At 42.9% G+C, this 19338-nt stretch overlaps 1 protein-coding gene across 2 annotated transcripts in view; it reads right to left on the reverse strand.

Annotated features, from left to right (window-relative positions):
* The window catches only part of PRKCE (protein kinase C epsilon), a 287731-nt gene extending 270763 nt beyond the window's left edge, over positions 1–16968 (reverse strand). The window contains exon 1 of one of the 2 annotated variants that reach the window (XM_048297720.1): positions 15943–16965. In XM_048297720.1, the coding sequence (XP_048153677.1) occupies positions 15943–16290 (348 nt within the window). In that variant the 5' untranslated portion in view covers positions 16291–16965. Of the gene's footprint in view, positions 1–15942 lie in introns of both variants that reach the window. The other variant, XM_048297721.1, reaches the window with a different exon arrangement.
* Between the last annotated feature and the right edge of the window lie 2370 nt (positions 16969–19338).

Raw genomic sequence — 19338 nt, forward strand, 5'->3', positions numbered from 1 at the left:
AAATACCGAATGAGTTGGACATACATACTCAAATAAACGAAGATAAATTATTTCATCCCTTTGCACCTCCATTTATGCCAGTTATTCTGAGCCAAAACCTTTTTTTTGTTTTTTAATATCAAGATATCAAGCTAGGTAAATGCAGGCTGTCACCACAATTTTTTAATTCTGCTAAGAGCAGAAGTGAGGTACTTCTCAACTGAGGAGCTGCTAACAGCAACCAATGAAACAGGGATTACAAGTACCACTGGGAGAGGAAGGTACAAAAGGGAAGTGGAACTGGAAAAGTAGTATCCCTCAGAATAACAGGGTTAAAGAAAAGAAGACTGAGCCTGTGGGTTTGAAAATGCAGTCCGTGGGACATGAGCTCTGAGCTTCAGGGCAGATGCATTTTGAGAAACAAAGGAGTTACCTAGCTGGGTTCTTTGATTACAGCTCTTACCAGGAATCTGGTTTGTAAGCAGGGATACTTTCAGGACAGCTGGGTACCCCTCCCATATGGTCCCTTTTCTGCTGTTCTGCAGCCTTGACATGAACATCTAACATACTACATTCATACTTTAAGAAGTGAGGACACAAATGTTAACTTCATACTGAAGTGGTCATGACTGATAGGGTCTCACATTGTACAGTGGACCTGTATTCATGTACTATTAATTCAATTCCAGGATATATTCAAAACATTCTGTCTTAACGAATTTTATCCTTAATCAACATTACCTGTCCAGGAAAGTAACCCTGTAACACCAGAGAATTTGAAGAGAATATGTCGTATCTGGGCACCATGTCTTTTCATATTCGTCTAAAGCAAGAAAATCTTAGCTTCTCTGAGGTCAAAGGTGTCATGGTATTATATGCCTCCAGTATGAAATAAGGCTACTAACATACTCCCCATAGCTGTTATTCTAATTGAAGTTCATGAGCCACATACATTTGAAAAATGAAGCAAATCCATCAGAATATTTTAAGGGCACTGGTTTCTTCCTGTAGATCACTGAGCAGTGTACTGCAAAGTCAATATTAAATTTTGGATAGTCGTATAGAAATGTATAAGTTGTGAGTTTAAAGTTAATTCTCCTAAAAAGATGAAAACTGTAAGTAACTGAAGCCTTAAATTCACCACCTTTGCACCCCAGTGCCTTCAGCTTCGTGTAATATCAAATAGTTGATATTCCCATCACTGACTACTTTTAGTATGATGGACCTTAGCAATCCATGTTTCAACACTTTTTCTGTAGCATCTGCACAATACCTTTTGGGTGAAAGAAACCTAAGTAAAAAGCTTTACTACGCTTACAGGTCTAGATGTTAAATTTATACTGACCAGGGAGGTCAATACTACACACAATATCAGGAAACCAAAGAGAATCCTGCTTCTTTACTGTGGTAAAGATTACTTTGGATGGTAATGGGTGTGTTGTGTCCTTCTCCCACTTCATTTGAGCTCCAAACATAACAAATAATTAAATATCTTGCGAAGCAACAATGAGTAGCTAAATGAACACCTCCTTCTAACCTCCCCAGAATCTCCTCTCTTTCTAAAATTCATGAAGCCCCAGTTGCTATAATCTGCACCAAATTTGTCCCAACTGGGGTCAGTCCTGAAGCGCAACATGTTAACCCCAAGCCATGTCAGCACATCCTGTGTAGTGAATATGTGGTTTTTTCAAAACCAGGGACAGCCTTGTGTAAACCACAGGCTAGCAGTCTGCCAGGCAGGCAACACCAATATAATCTCACTGCATCTGTTTTATAAACACACTCAGGTGTTGGGCTATCAGGCTTTGCTGCACTGCACAGCTGCTCCTCAGCACACACCAGCTGTACTTACTCCCTCTTCGCACCACTCCAGCTGGAGGATCCTAAGCCTTTCCACTGTCAGTAACAGAGACAAGACCCTAAAAATATAAAATTAAATGTTCTGTTTCCTTCAAATAATTGACTCAAATGGAAGTCCCCTTTCCTCCAAATGTAGCACATGAACAATCAAATAAAAAACTCTTAGACTTTGCATTTTGTCTGCTGTTACCTTCTACCATATTAACTGCAGTTGTGGGGCTATGAACAATATACTAAACTCTAAGTTAGGATGGCAACTTTCAAAGGTGTTCAAAACAATTTGTTCTCCATTTCAGAGAACATATCCAACTCTTCCAGCCCTTTGACAGCTTATAAATATTCATACACAGGTAGGCTCAATACTGGAGGCATTCTGAGGACGTGCACACAGGATACCCCTCAGTGGTAATTTTTTCACTAAAACAGTCAAGCTGGTCCTGCCCCAACTAGTCATCCAGAGGAGCAGCTCAGCTTCCAGCTACTGATTCTGCTCTGACAGTCTGGAAGCCTGGTTTCATAAATCCACATCTCTACAGAAAATGCTCCAGTGTCAAGAAGGCAGCAAAACGGAGGCCCTGAATTTGTTTGTTTACTACAACTGAAGGAAAGCATCCCCACAATAAAGTGGTTGTAGAATTGAAACAGAAAAAAACCCTTTCCAATGAAACCATAAACCCATTAGCCTACAAAAGGTAAGCTACAAGAAGGAAATAGAAATGTAATGGTGAGACTCCTTCTTTTACAAAAGTAAAAAGAGAGATTGACACACAAGGACGAAGCTGCAGGACAGAAAGAGGTATCACTAGAAGGTATCAGGCAGGAACCTTATTTCACTAGTCTAGATCTCAGCCCCTGTCTCCCGACTGTAAAAATGAAACTGATAATTCCACTGCAAAACTGTGAGATTAAAACCATAATGCTTGTGCGACATTTCTGGGCAACATGGAGAAATCTCCAACCATTACAATTCCTCTCAGGAATGCTGTGAAGATGACTATACTCAAGAATCTCCAGACTCAGATTATTTTGCTAATGAGTTTCATTACTACCTGAGACAGATAAGATCTATGTATCACTACAAGTAAATCAAAAGCAGACAAAGGCCTTTTCTGGAACCACTAATATAAAAGGCTGGATTATTCATTTTATAAGGATTTTATACCTGAATTATGAGTGAATGCTCATTCCATCATTTCCATTACTGACATGCTCATTTGTTTGAAGGAATTATGTGAATGGAAATAAAGGCAATAATTACAGAAGAAAGAGGAGATAACATGCTATAACACAAGTAGATGCAGGACAAATAAGTATGTAAAAACTTGCATGACCAGTTCACAGCATGCAAGATTATAATGAAGTTATTATACATTAGCTCACAGCTCACACAAATTTCAGAAAATAATGTAATTAGGATCAGAAATACCTTGTGTACTGTGAAAATTAATTCACCAACCCCACCTGTTACCACAAAGGAAAACCAAGCAATACTAATGATGGCTATATTTTGTTGATCTGTTTTGACATTTTGAAACTTTTATTTAAATAAAGCCTGCTGCAAAAAAGATCTTTCTTATTTGTATGAACTGCTCTATTACAAAGTGGCTTCACTTTGTTGACCATCTGTCATATTTACATGTTCCTTGGTCTGGCATACAAGCTTCAGTCTCTTTCTCTGCTGACTCATGTGAATAAAAACATTCTCCCTTAACTCTTCAGTTAGACAACTATTGCTTCCCCAAGGACCATCAAATACATTTTTAAAAGTTACAGTAATACGTAATTTATTTCTTTTGCATACTTCCATCTGTAGAGTGTAAAGTATAGGTTTTTATTTTGTTACACATTTTCCATGACTTTTTCAGGCCACATCTAACTTGATACACAGGTTATTGCACTCCAGAAGTGAGGTTGTTTTTCTTATTTTACATCACAAACTCCTGCAGGAAGAAACTATGAACTTTCTGTTTCTGCACAACCTCATGTTATCAAAGAGAAACTAATAACTCCCACATTCAAAACTGTCATGCTGCCAGCATGTATGCATCCATGCTCTGACAAGGTCTCAGCACTTCACTCCTGTCTTACTGGAGTATTATGCTTACTAGCAACAAGTACATTTTCATAGCTGCATAAAATGTCTCCAAGACTTCACATTTTTTGCATCGCAAAGGTCATTAACTGTACATAAATCTTACAATAGAGGGGTTCTGCCGACCAGCACACTGCTGCTGGGAAGCAGATTTTGCTTGCGAGTCTACAAACAGGGTGCAGGGCTGATTCACAGTTGCTGGAAGGGCTGCAAAGTTTTTGGCAGTTCTACAAAACATTTGGCCTGTAATTTGTCTTACTGATCACTGCCACAATTATGTCCAGGTCCCAAAGAGAAGAAGCCCATACAGTCCAGCAAGGAGACTGCTGTAGGGAGAAAAGGCTTCACCAGAGGTGCCCCCACTTCTCACTCTGCCTCCCTTCCCTTACAGTCAGATGCTTTTTTTTTAACCTCAGTCTTCCAGGAAAAGCATGAAAGACAAAATGACATTCTCACACTTCACATCTGATTTTAAAGCTGACTTTTTTAAAGGGTAAACTTTAGAATACACAAAGGGTTTTGAAAGCTTTATGTATTAGTAACACTGTTACAGCAAAACAGCGCTTGGCTGGAGAGTGTACACATTTTAAACCAAATGTAACATGTCAGAGGCTGTCAGTTTGATGTCCAGAGTACATTCAAATATGGCTAGAGATCAGTTTCATTTAATTTGCTCAAATATCCAGTGATTTACTATAGTTTTATTGATGAAGTGTCAGTCAAAACAAAAACGTTAAGGTTTTGGAGGTTTTTCTTAGTATAAAAATGCTCGGAACGATACCACTTCCAAAACAGCACATACTACCAAACTGAAGAGAAGGCTTGATGGTCAGAACTGGCACTTCTGACCAAAGGCATTCACAAGCAGTTCACAATGTACTCACCAACTCATTCCTACACAGTTTAGAAGCTGGGTTGACTGAGTTTTTCACTCAGAGGGTGGGCATTGGAACAGGCTCCCCAGAGAGTGGTCACAGCACCAAGCTTCTCAGGCACATGGTGATTGTTGGGGTGACCTGTGCAGGGCCTGGAGCTGGACTCAGCTATCCTGATGGGTCCCTTCCAACTCAGCATATTCTATGATTCTATGACAACAGATGTAATCACTCATGAAAAGACAGCTAGATAACACTTTCAAAAGGCTGCTGAATCAGGAGCCTAAATTCTTCATGTAACTTCCACATAGCTGAAAAATTCCCAGTAGGTCTCAATTTGGAGAAATATGTAAAGTTCAATATTAGACACAGAAGGAATTCAGTTGATGGTGATGTAACTAGCTAGGAGCACAGATGAATCAGTATGTATGCAACTAAATGATACACATACTCTCAACAGTTTCAGCAAAAGAGAACACCACTCGAAGAACTACCCATTAAAATCAATATAGGAACATCAGCTTTGGATCTGTCTGCAAGACAACTTTCCTCTGTCTGTCCTCCAGTCATTAACACACAGCACTCACTACAAACTTACAAACAAACTTTGTTTGTTTAAGGTATATTGATTTTGCTTACTCACACATCTACTTATCAACAAAACCAAGAAAGAAAAGTTTCTGGGGTTTTTGCACTGTTCTGGGCTGTGATGAACATAGGTCAATTGCTCCTCATCTATTTTTGTTACCATACTACTGTGCTACAGTGAACACCCTTCAAAAAAGAATCATGATCCTAGAAAATAACATTATCCCCTACCCAAGGCATCTTGCAACTAATGGGCAAAGCAGACATAAGAATTAGCATGGACTGGTAAGAAAAGAGCACGTAAAGAGATTATAGGAACTTGTCTGGGTCGTAGTGTCTGGGCTGCTACTGCACCACAGAATTGTTAAAAATAAGTTTAGCTGAACTTGTATTTTAAAAACTTCCACCCAGCCCTATAAAAATGCATAAGCAAAGTTACCTCCCAAATATGACTACTAAACTAATATTATTTTTAAAGTTATATATAGATAGATACATATATATGTAAAGTATTGCCTAAGGGTCATCAGAAAGAAGCCCAAGGTTTTGCTTTTTAGGTGAAAAGCCCTGTCACTTGCTTCTGATTCAACAGATTACACTTCGAAAAAATAGGCATGAGGTGTTAATAAAATTCTTCTTTCCTCTTTCTTGCTTTCAGAGGCTTGGCATAGCTCCGAGAACTTGCTAACACGAAGAGTAAAGGAGTATAATAAAACTTAACAAAGCTTATCTCAGCCCGCTGACATCAGTACATACTATTATCCCTATACATCATATCCAAACTTGATTATTGTATTGCTAGTGGTCTAACCCACCCATCACTAAAGAAATAAGCTCTAAGGTAATAATACAGTAGCAGCTTTCATTGAATTATAGAGAAAAATCCTGTAGTTCCCTCAAACTGGGAAATACCAAACATTCCTAAAGCTATACAGGACACTCAGAAACAACTAGAAGTTTGGGAACCACAGACTAGATCATATGGCTGTCCCTCTAAATCCATCAACTCCTTGAAGAGAAACACCACATTATGCAAAGCATCAGGAACTCCAAATACCTCTAGTAAAATTTCCACTACTGCCTCTCCCCTTGATATTTTGAGTTAGGGACACCAAGCAAAGCTGAGCTGATAGGCTGCTGCTCAACTATCACTACAGCCTTTCACACTGGTAAGCATTTTCCTAATATTTCTTTTGGCTTCCCCAGTCTGCCTTTTTGACTTGTGCTTGGACTGGAATTTTTTCAAGACAGAAACCACCATTTCAAGTTAAATTAAAAAAAAATACCAAACACTAGTAGGTATTTTCTGTGATTAGGAGTCCCTGAAAATCCCAACAGTCAGTACCAACTAAAAAATTTTTAGCAGTGTTTCCATTGCTTGGGAGAGTCCAGTTTTCAGGGATAGATCATGTCCCTACAACACCCCACTGAGTCTGCTAAAACCAGAGCATTTTGCCAGAAGTTCAAACCTACATATTACACTTACTCCTTCAAACACTTCTGTAGTATAACTAACTGGAAACTCAGCGCATCGCTCCTTTCTGACTGAAAATAGCCGCTCCAACAGGCACGAGTATAATCAGCTCCCTGCTGCTTGCTGAGAAGCACAGCGGGGACATGCTCTGGATGACAGTGGCTGGGCAAATGCCAGAGCTTCAGACACTGGGGATGCTCCTGAGTCCTGCTGCCACCAGGATCTTAGTGGTCCGCCAGAGTGACAAAAAAGGGCAAGGAGTTGGACTGCTGGGAATGAGGGCAAGATGGATATAAGGGAAGTAATAACAAGAAAAACGAAGGAAAAGTTATGACAGCTGGGACTCGAGGACAAGGTGATAGTGGTGGATTAAGGAGAAAAGTGGGCCATGAGGTCAAATGTTCAAGAGGTGCCAAGGCACTATGGGGTCACAAGGAAGGAAAAGGCAGCGAAACTCAGAGGAAAAGGAAAGAAAAGATTCCTCAATAACTCTAAAAAGAACTACGTAAGAGAGAAAACATAGTGCACACAGCATGAATGACTTTTAAGCCTTTTCTTTTCCGACACATTCTCAGACATCATTTTCTAAGGCCATGGATCAATCTCACCTTGAAATAAAGGGAAGTTGACAGATGCCAGAAAGACTTATGCAATGAGTAAATATGGTCCCAGCAACAAAACTGTACTTGGAATAGATCTCTGTAGAGGTCTGTAGCAGGACATTTCATTCACATAGCCTGCTAGCATTGCCAACATCAGAATCTTATGCCGTATTGTAAAAGTTGACCTATAATTTCTTGACCATCTTAAAGCCAGAACAGATAAGGAAAGACGGAGAATTGGCAGCATAAAGACAGAACAGATGATAAAAGAGGAAACTGAAGGGAAACAGGGAAGGACACTACTGTCTTGCTGGCTTTTAATCTGTGAAACAAAGCAAAGCACTTCCAACCATTTCCTCATCGCCTATGCAGAGGATGCATCAGTCTTCCCTTCATGTTTCCACCACTATTACATCTGCTGCGTTGCTACCACATCACTCTCTAAATATACTTACAGATATTAACATTGTCAAAGCCATCTATCTTTTAATGACATTTAACAGGCCGGTGTGCTGAAGAATGGAGAGTTCTAAATGCATGAGAAATCCTGGTCCCCCATAATAAGAGGCTTGTAACTTATTTATACTCTCAAGTACTGAAAGATACTAAGCTGGAAACACTAAGTATTAGGTTTCCCTACTCTTCATTTAAGGTACAGAGATACAAAGGGGGCTTGCTGTTCAAACAATGCAGACATGAAATTTATTTGGTAACATCTAGCCATTATTCATGCTTTTTGTTCCTGCCTGTGATGAAATTGCCCAGCAGGACACCAGAAACAAGCAAAATGATTCTATTGTCTGGAACAATCAAATCAGCTCAAGTTAGCCAATATAAGGCAGAAATGGCTACCTGCAAGCCTCTGACGGAATCAAACTTCACTTTTTTAAATTCTAAAAGCTGTGGTCTGATGTTACTTCTGTTCCTCAACAATTCGAGCCCTACAGAGTTCAGTGGGGAAAAAAACTCTTAGAACTGTGCAGCATTTCTCTAACACTGCTTCCAATAAAATAAACGTTAAAACTCCTGTTACATTTAATGGGAATGTGCCAATATCTCTAGGTTTTTTAGCTGTGCTATTCAGAAATATGTGAAATCTTGGCTTCTGTAACTTCTGTTAAATTACAGCAGTGATAATTTAAGGTTTTTTAACTCTTGGAGGAATGCAAGTGAGAGGACACTCAGAAATCAACTTTACTAGCAATTCAAGCTACTGACTATGAATAATGCTCAGAGTAGATAAGAATTTGGCAGATGTTCTTGCACCATACTCATTTGCATTTTCTTTACTAAAATATAGTGCAAAGTACGTAACTGCCATGGAAGTTACCCAATCTCTAGAATGGCTTATTAGCTTTACAGTGGCAGTTTCATATTAATGTTTCTGAATATACTTTTTAAACTGTCTAGTGACTGCCTGCCAAACAGGAAAGTACTCACAAACACAAGGTTAAAACTTTCTGTCAGCCTTCTGCAGTGACCACTTTCCCCCGAAATGGTTGAAACCCCTGTAGCTTCTACAATTTGCATGACTCAAAAGGGCGCGCAAAATATCCCCACTCTTCAGGCCTTGCTCTGGCCAGCTTGGCAAAAAAGTTTGTTTGATCCCCCCCAGCCCAAACTGTCAGTTTTCCAAGCTGTCTTTGAACTTCTCATCTCACTCCGTATCCAGATAGCTCCAGCCCTACCTTTCCATGGGGATGGAGGAAAAGTCTCTTCTCAGTCCTCTCTGACCACAAATACCCCATTACTTGCATACTCTATTGTTCTCAAACCCTCTCTTACCATGAACTGCAGATGTCTTTCTCTTACAGTCTAACAGCTGGGGTGAGGATAAGGAGATTAAGATAGTATTGGGTAAAGCAGAACTGAATTCAACCAGCCAATTCCAAGCCAAAAAGCTCCTGCCTCTAATGTTTTACAAATTGTATTCACAGTCTCCCTTCAAAACCTGAAAACCCCCAAAAAGTTCATTTAAATAAAAGTTATTTACAGAGTGAAAATGAATCACATTTAGTTGCCAAGTTCTACAATTCCAACTTAAATCAAATCCTCATTTTGGCAGTATTTAAAGAATTCTGGACACGGAGGACAGAAATTTAGCTTGATACTAGAGAGCAGAAACAGACTTACATATGCAAGATTTGCAAAAGAATAATAAATCAGTAAGAGCAAAATACAAGTAAAGGATATTGTTAAATGCTATTTATTCTTGGTTTCCCTTTGAAGCACAGGCCCCTACTGAGGGAAGAATTTAAACTGGCCTGTATGAAACCCAGTGAACCCAATGAGATCAGTGGTTTACTCAGAACCATGAAGTTCTGCATAGTGCCTATGGAACCACCTGAGCTGGAATAATGACATGCACTATCTTAAAACTGGTACAAGAAGGACCTACAGGAATTGTTTTCACTCAACTTGGGCATTTCTTAGAAGTCTAGATTTGAATTAGCACCTATGACCTGGACTCTGCTACTGGTAGCTCTTTTCTAACAAATACTTTCTACAGAGTTCAGTGGAATTATTTTCACTATGTGGAAACTTTGTATCAGCATTTGGTATGAGCAGCAATAGAATGAGATTCTGATCAACTCCTGATCTACAGCTATGATAATTCACTGTTAAGTGAAATGTATGATCCACTACACACTTTTCATTCCCTGAGCCTTCAACTAGCCAATTTGCCTATGGCAGCCCATCCCTGTCTCCTACACATGTAGCTTTCTGCTGTTGCCAAAAGGGCAGCTGGAGTACGCCATGCAGCAGCAACTATTCATTACCCTCCTCCAGGTTTCTCCCCGTGCCTCATCTCTTCCTTTTCCCACTTTGCCCTTTCTCTCTCCCTGCAGTAACAACTGCAGAGGCAGCATTTTCCCCCTCTACTGCTTCTCAGCAGACTGGGAAGCACTGCAGGTAAGCAGGAGCTGTTAGAACATTTCTAGCAGGGAGTAGGAGTAGATTTATGCAGCTGTAGAAAGGGATTGATACAAGACAGTGGGTGAGCTGTGTGTGACTGTACCACATCCCCAGCAGAGAGGGAAAAGAGAAGGCACAGGAGGGAGACAGACCGTGGCAGAAGGCAAGGAAGACCCATATCTGTACAAAGTTTTCTCCAAAATCTCCCAGCTCCTCTTGACAATCACTAACCTTCAGAATGAGAGCCCGTGTGAAACCTTGCTGAGCCCCCTTAGCTCTCTCAGCCTTGCCCCACAAACCTGACAGACCTTGCTTCACAACCACCGTGTCATGCAGAAACCTCTCAAACAGGACCCCAGCAATTTCCCTTTCATTTCAACAAATATGATTCCAATAACACAGCTTTTCAGCAGCCCGTGAACCGCAGTTTAGATGAGATGTAAAGATTTTGCAAGTAAAATCCTAGGCGTTTCAACGCCACCAGCCCAGATAAATTCAGTCAGCAGATGAAAATAAAAATGAAAATATGCTACAGTGACTTTCTGCCAGCCCAATGCCAGCCCTCAGCAGAGCGCGGCACAAGCAGAGGTGAACACACAGGGTGACCTGCACTACAATGATGACAATTCCATTCTCTCTCTGCCAGCTACAACAGATCACCTGCTGACTGAAAGGAGTTCCCATTCCAACAACAGAAATGGCATTAAAAGAAGCGGGGGGGGGGGGAAGTGCCTAAGCAGTCTTTCCCTTTCATTCAGATTAGAGGCGCTGGAAGCAGACAGTTGTACTTCTCACATCCATGGAGAGCTCACAGAACCTGTGAGACTCTGAGGACTCTGGAGAGCTTTAATTCCTCCCCTGCTACAGCCTTTCGGGTGACATTCAGAGCTTGGATAACCTAAGTGTTTAACTGTATAGACTGCAACTTAAGGACCTAGCCTTTCCAATCTGAAAATTCATTCAACACTACATTATAAACATGACACAAAAATACTTCATTCAACAATTCAGCAAGTACGTAAAAGAGTGTACTTCTTCCCCATGAGTTATTTTCCATAACTCATCACCAACTTGCTACTGAGATATTATATTAGTTCATAATAAACTTGTTTTATGCAATGGTGGCACAGTTGCACAACTAACTGCACACTGGCAAAATGGAAATATGAAAGGATGCTTTCAAAAAAGTATAATGTTTTAAATTTAGATCTGAAGAAGCTGCACTGAAAGAAGAAAAATAGTATGGAAGATATTTTAGCAAAGAAAAGCTCACTGAAATCTATGGTTTGTTTTTTTTTTCCTGACAGCATTAGGGATTTTTTTAAGACAGCAGAAAATTAAATTTCTTTTATTAACCTAAATATATAGCTGTAAAATATTTTCAGTAGAAATAGCGGCTTTTCTTGTTAAGTGTTGTGATGTCCTCACTGATTTAGTGAGTTCTGCTACTCAGCCAGCAAAAGGATTTCTTAGGACAACTCAATAGGTTTTCTCATGTACAGCCAGGCTAATGGCTAAGACCCTTAGATGGAGTCTTTGGCATAGGTCCAATCATGCTGATTTCATCTGTCGTCAACTCGGGAAAGTGGACTTGAACTCAGAACCCATACCACCAATCATCCACACACATAAACATTGATCATGGTAATTCGCAGGAGTGGAACCACACGGCTAAATATCAATGGAATTTTCCTTCCTGATCTCAATTCCACTGATTAAAATGTAGCTGCATTGCCAACTCAAGTGAATCATTTACATATGCCACATGTAAGAAAGCTAGATAAAAACATACTTTATTATTACCTGAAGTACCTAACTCAAAAAAATATAGCCAGAGCTGTCAAGTTGCTAGCTTTTCAATCAGAACTTGCAAGTTGTTTGTTGTTCTGTATCTTCTGTTTTTCAAAGCCTAAGTTCACCAGCATCCTCTTGAATACTCGGTGCCGTTCTGTATGACATTTTCTGTGCTTACAGAAAAGCCTGAAATGTCATAAATCCAAACCTCTCTTTCAAACTGCAGTGTAGCCACGACTAAAAAAATTTGCTAAACTGACACTTTTACTCTGTATTGTTATTCTGTCTGTTTTGATGCACCACTGGAAAAGCAGCCATCTTTTTAATTGTCACCACACCTATTTTAGAAACCCAAACAAGTATTTTCTATTGATCTTACCAAAACCCCACAAAACTATGTATTTTGTTTAAAAGCTTTCCTCCAGTAAACTCTGAATCACTGTTTCACACCACAACTTTGAATAATTTTTTACATATATATATATATATTCAGGGAATATACATATCATAAGGTTAAATGCAACTGCTGAACACTCTGTAGATAAAAGGAACCAGGATTTTGCGTATCTATCTGACTTGTGTTAATACAATAGACGTTATCATGATTTCAAGCTTTGTACTTGTTTATCATTAGTGTTTCCACTGTAACCATGGCATCAGTATACAGCACAGGCCTAAGAGTGAGAAAAATATCCAGTATTCTCCTAAAAAACTCATCTGAGAAAAAAATACAAGGATTTGCACAATGGCAAAAGTCAGTCAAATTAGGTGAGCTGGCTGTAACGAGAAACAGTTTCTTCTTAGGGGAAAAAACCCCAAAACATAATTTTTTTGTGAATCTTTTTTGCATTTTGGACTTCTGACAAGAACCTAGAGACATAACCTTGACCCTAAAGCAGATATTATAAAACAAATTCTGAAATTTCCTTTAAAAAATACATGCAGTACTAGATGAGATCAAAAGCATTAAAGCTATATATGTTGACAAGACCTGTTCTCAGCGCGAGCTTTTTTTCAACCCTATTTTAATAGTGACAGTCCAGTCCTGCAATAACTGTTGCATCATTCTGAAGGTAAGGAGGGGCAGCAGTGCAATTACTCCAATCACACTCAGCAAGTACGTGGTACCCAGTTCCAAGTTTCAGGACTGCTTAAAGGGAAACCTTTGGAATGGCATAAAAAGACTTGATGGTCTTCAAGTGTGTTTCAAGTGTGTAGGCTGCATTTATTTGATATTTCAGGCAGTAAGGAAGAATGGGTTGCTGTGATTGCTGCTTTTAATTTGCTTGTTACAGAGTTCAGAGATGTACTACAAAAATACCTGCCTTAAATGACAAGAGCAAAATTAAGGAATTAGTCCTCTTATTAAACAGAAAAAAACTGATTGTATCATATCAGCAGACCTTAGTCTAATGTTGGTTTAGGCCATGTGCATTTTCCTTGTAGTGTGAAACTCATTCACTTTGCAGACAACTCCTTTTTCAGGTTTTAATATAGACTCCAGACACTGATGAAGATACCAATAAATCTCCAGACACTGATGAAGATACCAATAAATCTATTTACTCCAGTGTGGACTCTATAGAGATGCCATGGCCACAGGTCTTCTTTTAACTCAATGAAAATAAGACCAAAAACCAGTGTGATTTTTTAAGAGTCAGTTCTCTGAAGGTCCCTATCTACTAATCCAATAAACACACTCGGTATTCCAATTATGTTGATACACTCAGTAAATAGGAAGATTTTGGAGAGGGTAAAGCACAGTCCTATAAATACTTACCACCCCCCTATTCTAACTGTGATACAGGGGGGAGGGGTATGCTGCCTGTCATATGTAGCACATGAACACAATCCTAATGATAGGGATTTACAGTACAAAACAAGGTAAGTGATGCTTCAGAAGCTGCATTATATTGAGCTGACCAGTTATGATCCCCTGCCATGTCCTCGATTCTGTCACATCAACAGACAGCAAGCGTAGTCACTCCCTCGTCTCCTCCCACCCACTGAATGCTGGACAGCAATGAATCCTGATGCAATAAAAGCCAGCATTTATCTGATTCAGCTATGTAGTTCCTCACAGATCCTGTTTACAGTGGGCCTCAACCTGTTAAATTCCACTATTTATCTAGGAAATGTGTTCAGACATTTGAGTTCACCTTAAATATCAGAGCCAGGGAGCACCCCAGTCCCACCAAAATTCAAACTTGGCATCTGGAATCTGCAAGGTCCTCCCAGATTTGGTGACAAACTCACAACATGTACCATGCACAAAAAGAACATACAAAATTATTATTCTTGCACTAAAAATCTGTGCAGATCACCTCATCCCACTGGTCTCAAAGATGAAACCTCACTTGATTTCAGGAGAGTCCCAACTTGATTATCATTCAATCCAGGTAAAAGACATCTGCAATACTGCTGCATTTGTCTTTTCCTGATATGGCTATTTTTCCTCTATCACCCACTTTTACCATTTGAGCTTACTAATGTGTAGCTTTTATAGAGCATCAGAATAATCTAGACCTAATTACCACAATGCAACACATAGGCAGCAAAAACCAAAAATATTTCAAACTTGTAAACACAAAAGTTTTAACAGCAAAGTTGATCAGCTCCTAATCAGTATAAATAGAGTCTAATTCTTTCATGCCCTTCCATCATTCTGCCATCTCTACATCACTGCATTAAGCAAAGAAGCCCCAAGAATACATAAAACTCAGACCTATTAACCTTAGCTATTTTTCCATTGGTCCTCAATCCTTTGTCTGTTTGCCAAAAATTACTGGCTAGTATCCTTGACAATGAAAAATAAATACATAAAAAGATGAGCATATGTAATTTCAGATGGCTGGTCGAGCAGGGCACACTGAAAATGAGATGATAGCTACTATTGTTTTATTATACATCTCATTTAAAGGATATCCACCATTTAACTGTTTAACTGCAGAAATGTGAAATGTGCATATTCACGTTTCCCGTTTCTTCATTGTTTGATTGGTTTCTCCTTGTTAAATCACACTACCTGAGGATGTCAGAGCAAGGATTTTCCAGCTTTTTTGTACTCCCACTGAGGCACATTAGCCTCTGGGTCTTAAAGACGCTGTAAAAGCTGTTAAGACACCTTGTGTGCACAGACAACAGAATTTCCCTAGTGGGGCCCAAATTCCACTAGGACCCTTTCATCAGTCTTGAGCATTTGAAGAAGCATTGCGTTAGATCTACGCATAGAGGTGTCGATCATCTGGAGGGAGGAAGGAGGAGCATCAGTGCTGATGCAGTGAGCTCTCAAGTGACAGGAAGACCCTGAAGTGTCTCGTATCAGAGGTCAGGTCTGGATTTTTAAGGCTCATCATTGCCAGGCTAGCCAAGAGTATTCGCCCTGAAATGATGAAACTCATCTAAGCGCTGGATCTGGGTTTTGTGGTAATGTTTTGTACAGATGCATTTGGTTCAGATTTTTCAGACTCGGTAAGACAACTAGATTTGTATTTATGTCACATATTTCAGAAACTTGCATGGTAACTACATACATCTTACTTAGATTCACATATTTTTCTTTCCTGCCTCGCCTGTAGACCACATGCATTAGTTATATAGTAACCATGACTATCACAGTGTAACAAAGTGTGGAAATAATGAAAAGCTTTCAGAGGCACTACATGCCATTGGCAACCCAGCTCTGCAAGACAGATGTTGCATCCAGAGCCATGCCACTGAAAATCATATGTACATGTATGTATCTACAGCGTGAACACTTACCCAGTCCTCGAAGTGACGGCTCCCGTTCTGCAGCAAGTCCTCAAACTGTATAGTGCAGTTAGCTACAAAATCGTCGTACCCGATGGGGGCATCATGGAAAACAGCCATCTCTATCTTCCTGCCATTACAAACGTCGGTGACAAATTCATCGTTCCAAGCAGGACTGTTGGTCTTTTGCTTGGTCGAGGTCTGCCCGATCCTGGAGTCGTCCACATTGAGGGCGATGTAAGGGTCCAGCAAGAAGGTCTGTGGCCTGGGACCCACCGCATGCCTCAGAGACCACGCTGTGGGTTTCAGATTCACCGCCTCGCAGATCTTGATTTTCAGCAAGCCATTGAAAACCACCATGGCTGGATAGGTGCACTTTTCCCGGGATCAAACACTCGCTCAACGCACTCGCACCGAGAGGGAGGGAGGGAGGTCTCGCCAATAAATAGGAGGGCAGGTCTGGGAGTGGGGGAGCAGGGTACGGTGCGAGTCTCTTCGCCTGCCTGCTTCTGTTACCTTTGATTATTTAGCCTTTGCTCTTGCGACACCCAGTGAATAAATTTATTTTCTTGCCCGTGTTTCTAACGGAAAACAAGGGAGGGGGGCCGCCGGGGAGGGGGAGGCGGCCGCGGCTGCAGGAACCCCCGAATGCAGTCAAAACCCGAGCATAATCAATCCGGGGGGTAAGCAAGAGCCTTCTCCCTTCACCCTGACCATAATCCTGGATCAGTCCTCGCAGAGGAAGCAGAGCCGCGATCCCGGGCTCCCGCACACGCCAGTCCTGCCCGTGCGCCGCACAACAATACACACACACGCATACACACGCACACACACGCACACACACGGATCAGAAACACCGGCCGACCCACCAACCCTGCCTACTGCACAGCCTCCGCTCAGCAAACATCCACCCGGGGACCTTCCATCCGCGCCGCCGCCCGCAGCCGCCCGTCCTGCGCCGCCGTCGCCTCCTGCTCTGCCGCCGCCAAGGCCGAGGACCCAGCGGAGCGACCCCCGCGCATGGGGGGCGCCGGCAGCGGAGCGGCCCGCGCGGGTCTCGGCGGGCTCCGGCTGGGCGGCCGCCGCCCTGGCGATGGGCAGAGCCGCCGCCGCCGCCTCCCTCCCGCCTCCCGCCGGCCGCCCCCCGCCCGCCTCCCGCCCGCCGCCTCCCCTCGGCCGCCGCCGGCCGCCTCCCTCCGCGCAGCCCCCGCCCGCTGCCGGTGCCGCTCCGCCGCTCGCTCCAGCGCAGGAAATGCGCAAAAGACGTCAGTGTGTGTGTGTGTGTGGGGCGAGTGTGCGGCGGCGGCAGTGTGTTTCTCTGTGTATGTGTGTGTTTGAGCGTAGAAAGTTTTGCCTGTTGGGGGAGCAGCGCGGCCGCCACCAGCCGGGAACTGCGGCGGGGGTCGCGCTCCCCGGGCTGGGCTTGCCGCTCCTCCACACCCGCCGGGCGGCTTTCCGCCGGGGACACTGCCCGCCCCAGCCCCACGCCTCCTCCTCCTCCTCCTCCTCCTCCTCCTCACAGGATAAAGTGGTGAACCAAACATAGATAAAGCACCCCCGGACGCCTTCCTCCCCGACCGCCTTTATTAACATGCTTGACCACCAAGGTCCTGCCCGGACCGGGACCACCACTCACACCGCGCCGGGCGCTTCTGGCGCCGCGGTGCCGGCAGACGCCCCTTCCCGCAGGGCTTCCCGCCCCTCGCCCTTCTCTCCGTGATCCCCGGGACACCTCTGCACGCGCCTGACGGGCACCGAACTCCGCCGCCCCCGCCCTGCCCCGCCGCCTGACAGCGCCGAGCCCCGGCCCCGTCTCCGCCACCCCCGCCCGCCGCGGCAGCGGCACAGACAGCGCTACGTCAGCGGGGGCCGGGCCGGGCCGGAGGAAGAGTTTCCCCGCGGTGTGCGAGCGCCGGGAAGTGCCGAGCGCCGCCAGGGGAAGCAGCCTCCCGGGGCCCGCCCCACCCGGCCCGGCCCGGCCCGGCCCGGCCCGGCCCGCGGCCGCCCTTCCCCCGGCCGAGCGGCGCTGCCCGAGTTGGGACAGAAGGCGCCTGTTGGCCGCCCGACGCCCCGCGGCGGTGGGGCACTGCCAGCCCCTTTGTCTGCCGCGGTCACCTGGCCGTACCTGCCCCATCTCAACCCGCGGCGCCTCCCCGCTGCTCCGAGCTGGCGCTGAGCGGGACACCGCAGGCGGGCAGTCGCCGCTGCCCTGCAAGCGTACTGAAAAGGGAAAAAAAAAAATCCCCAAAAACCTTCTGAAAGGGTAAAAGGGTGTGCATACTTTGTTCTTGAACGTTATCCGCACGTCATGAAAGATTTCAGTCATTTTTCATCACCGTGGTACCAAATACCGTATGAAACACCCGTGAAACTACAAGAAGCCTGACTTTTTCCTCCTCAGAACAAACGTACTCAGGATCAGAATGGTTTCCCATAGTGAAAATTATTACTGCCTTAATTATTTTTAGCTACCGATTTTGCCTTTTTGTGTGTGTGCTTGTGTGAGAAAGTCACCAGGAAATGGATGGACTTCGGCCTTTGATGGGATTTGAGTTCACTGTAATATCACAAGAGAAAAAGAAGCAGTCCTGGCACTCAGGAGGGTGGCTGCTGTGCTTCGAAGAATCAGCCAAAGTAGAAAGAAGCTCGATTGTCTGGATCCAGTTGAATAAGGACATAAAAGATGAGCACCCAGTCCTTGATCTGGACCTGATATTCCTGACTGGAGAGGAAAGAACAGATAATTATGGATTTCTGCAGATAATGGCTCAGGAGGCAGGTGTTATATTTGGAGCTAATGAAACAGCTCCAGTATCTGTGCTTCCAGAGCAGTTTCCAGATAGGAGATACGGTACTAATGAAGCCAATGGGTCACGAGAGCATTCATGTTAATGGAAGACAGACTTTCTGGTGCCTGTTGCCACTTAGTCTACTAGTCAAAATAGAAGTACAGTAAAATCTCCATGTTCATTATCATCTTGACAATCTCCAAGCAGAATCGTTTGATACAAAGCTGTGGTATGGAGCCAATTATGGGAAATGTCTTCCGTCACAATTCAGCCTTTCCTGGGCTCCCAGCAGCTGTGATACATCTATCATGTTACTTTTGAAAAGGACCGTACTCACAGGCCTCACCAGAAAGGCAAGAAGAACCTGCTCCTTTCCTCCCAGCCCCATTCACTACCTGATGCATATAGTACTATATATTAAGCTATATGGTCTTACATTTAGGGTGTCAGACAGAATGCTGTAATTAAATCTTTCGTCTGGATGTCTTTGTGTTCTTTCTCAATAAGGACAATGTAAACAGTATGCTCCATTTCCTTAGATACTTATTGGAAAACATGAAAGCCAAACTGATACACTGTTTAATTTTTTTTCTGTTTATTTTTAGAGAACTGCAACTGT

The sequence above is a fragment of the Corvus hawaiiensis genome, chromosome 3 (assembly GCF_020740725.1).
Source record: "Corvus hawaiiensis isolate bCorHaw1 chromosome 3, bCorHaw1.pri.cur, whole genome shotgun sequence".
In the NCBI taxonomy this organism is placed as follows: domain Eukaryota; kingdom Metazoa; phylum Chordata; class Aves; order Passeriformes; family Corvidae; genus Corvus; species Corvus hawaiiensis.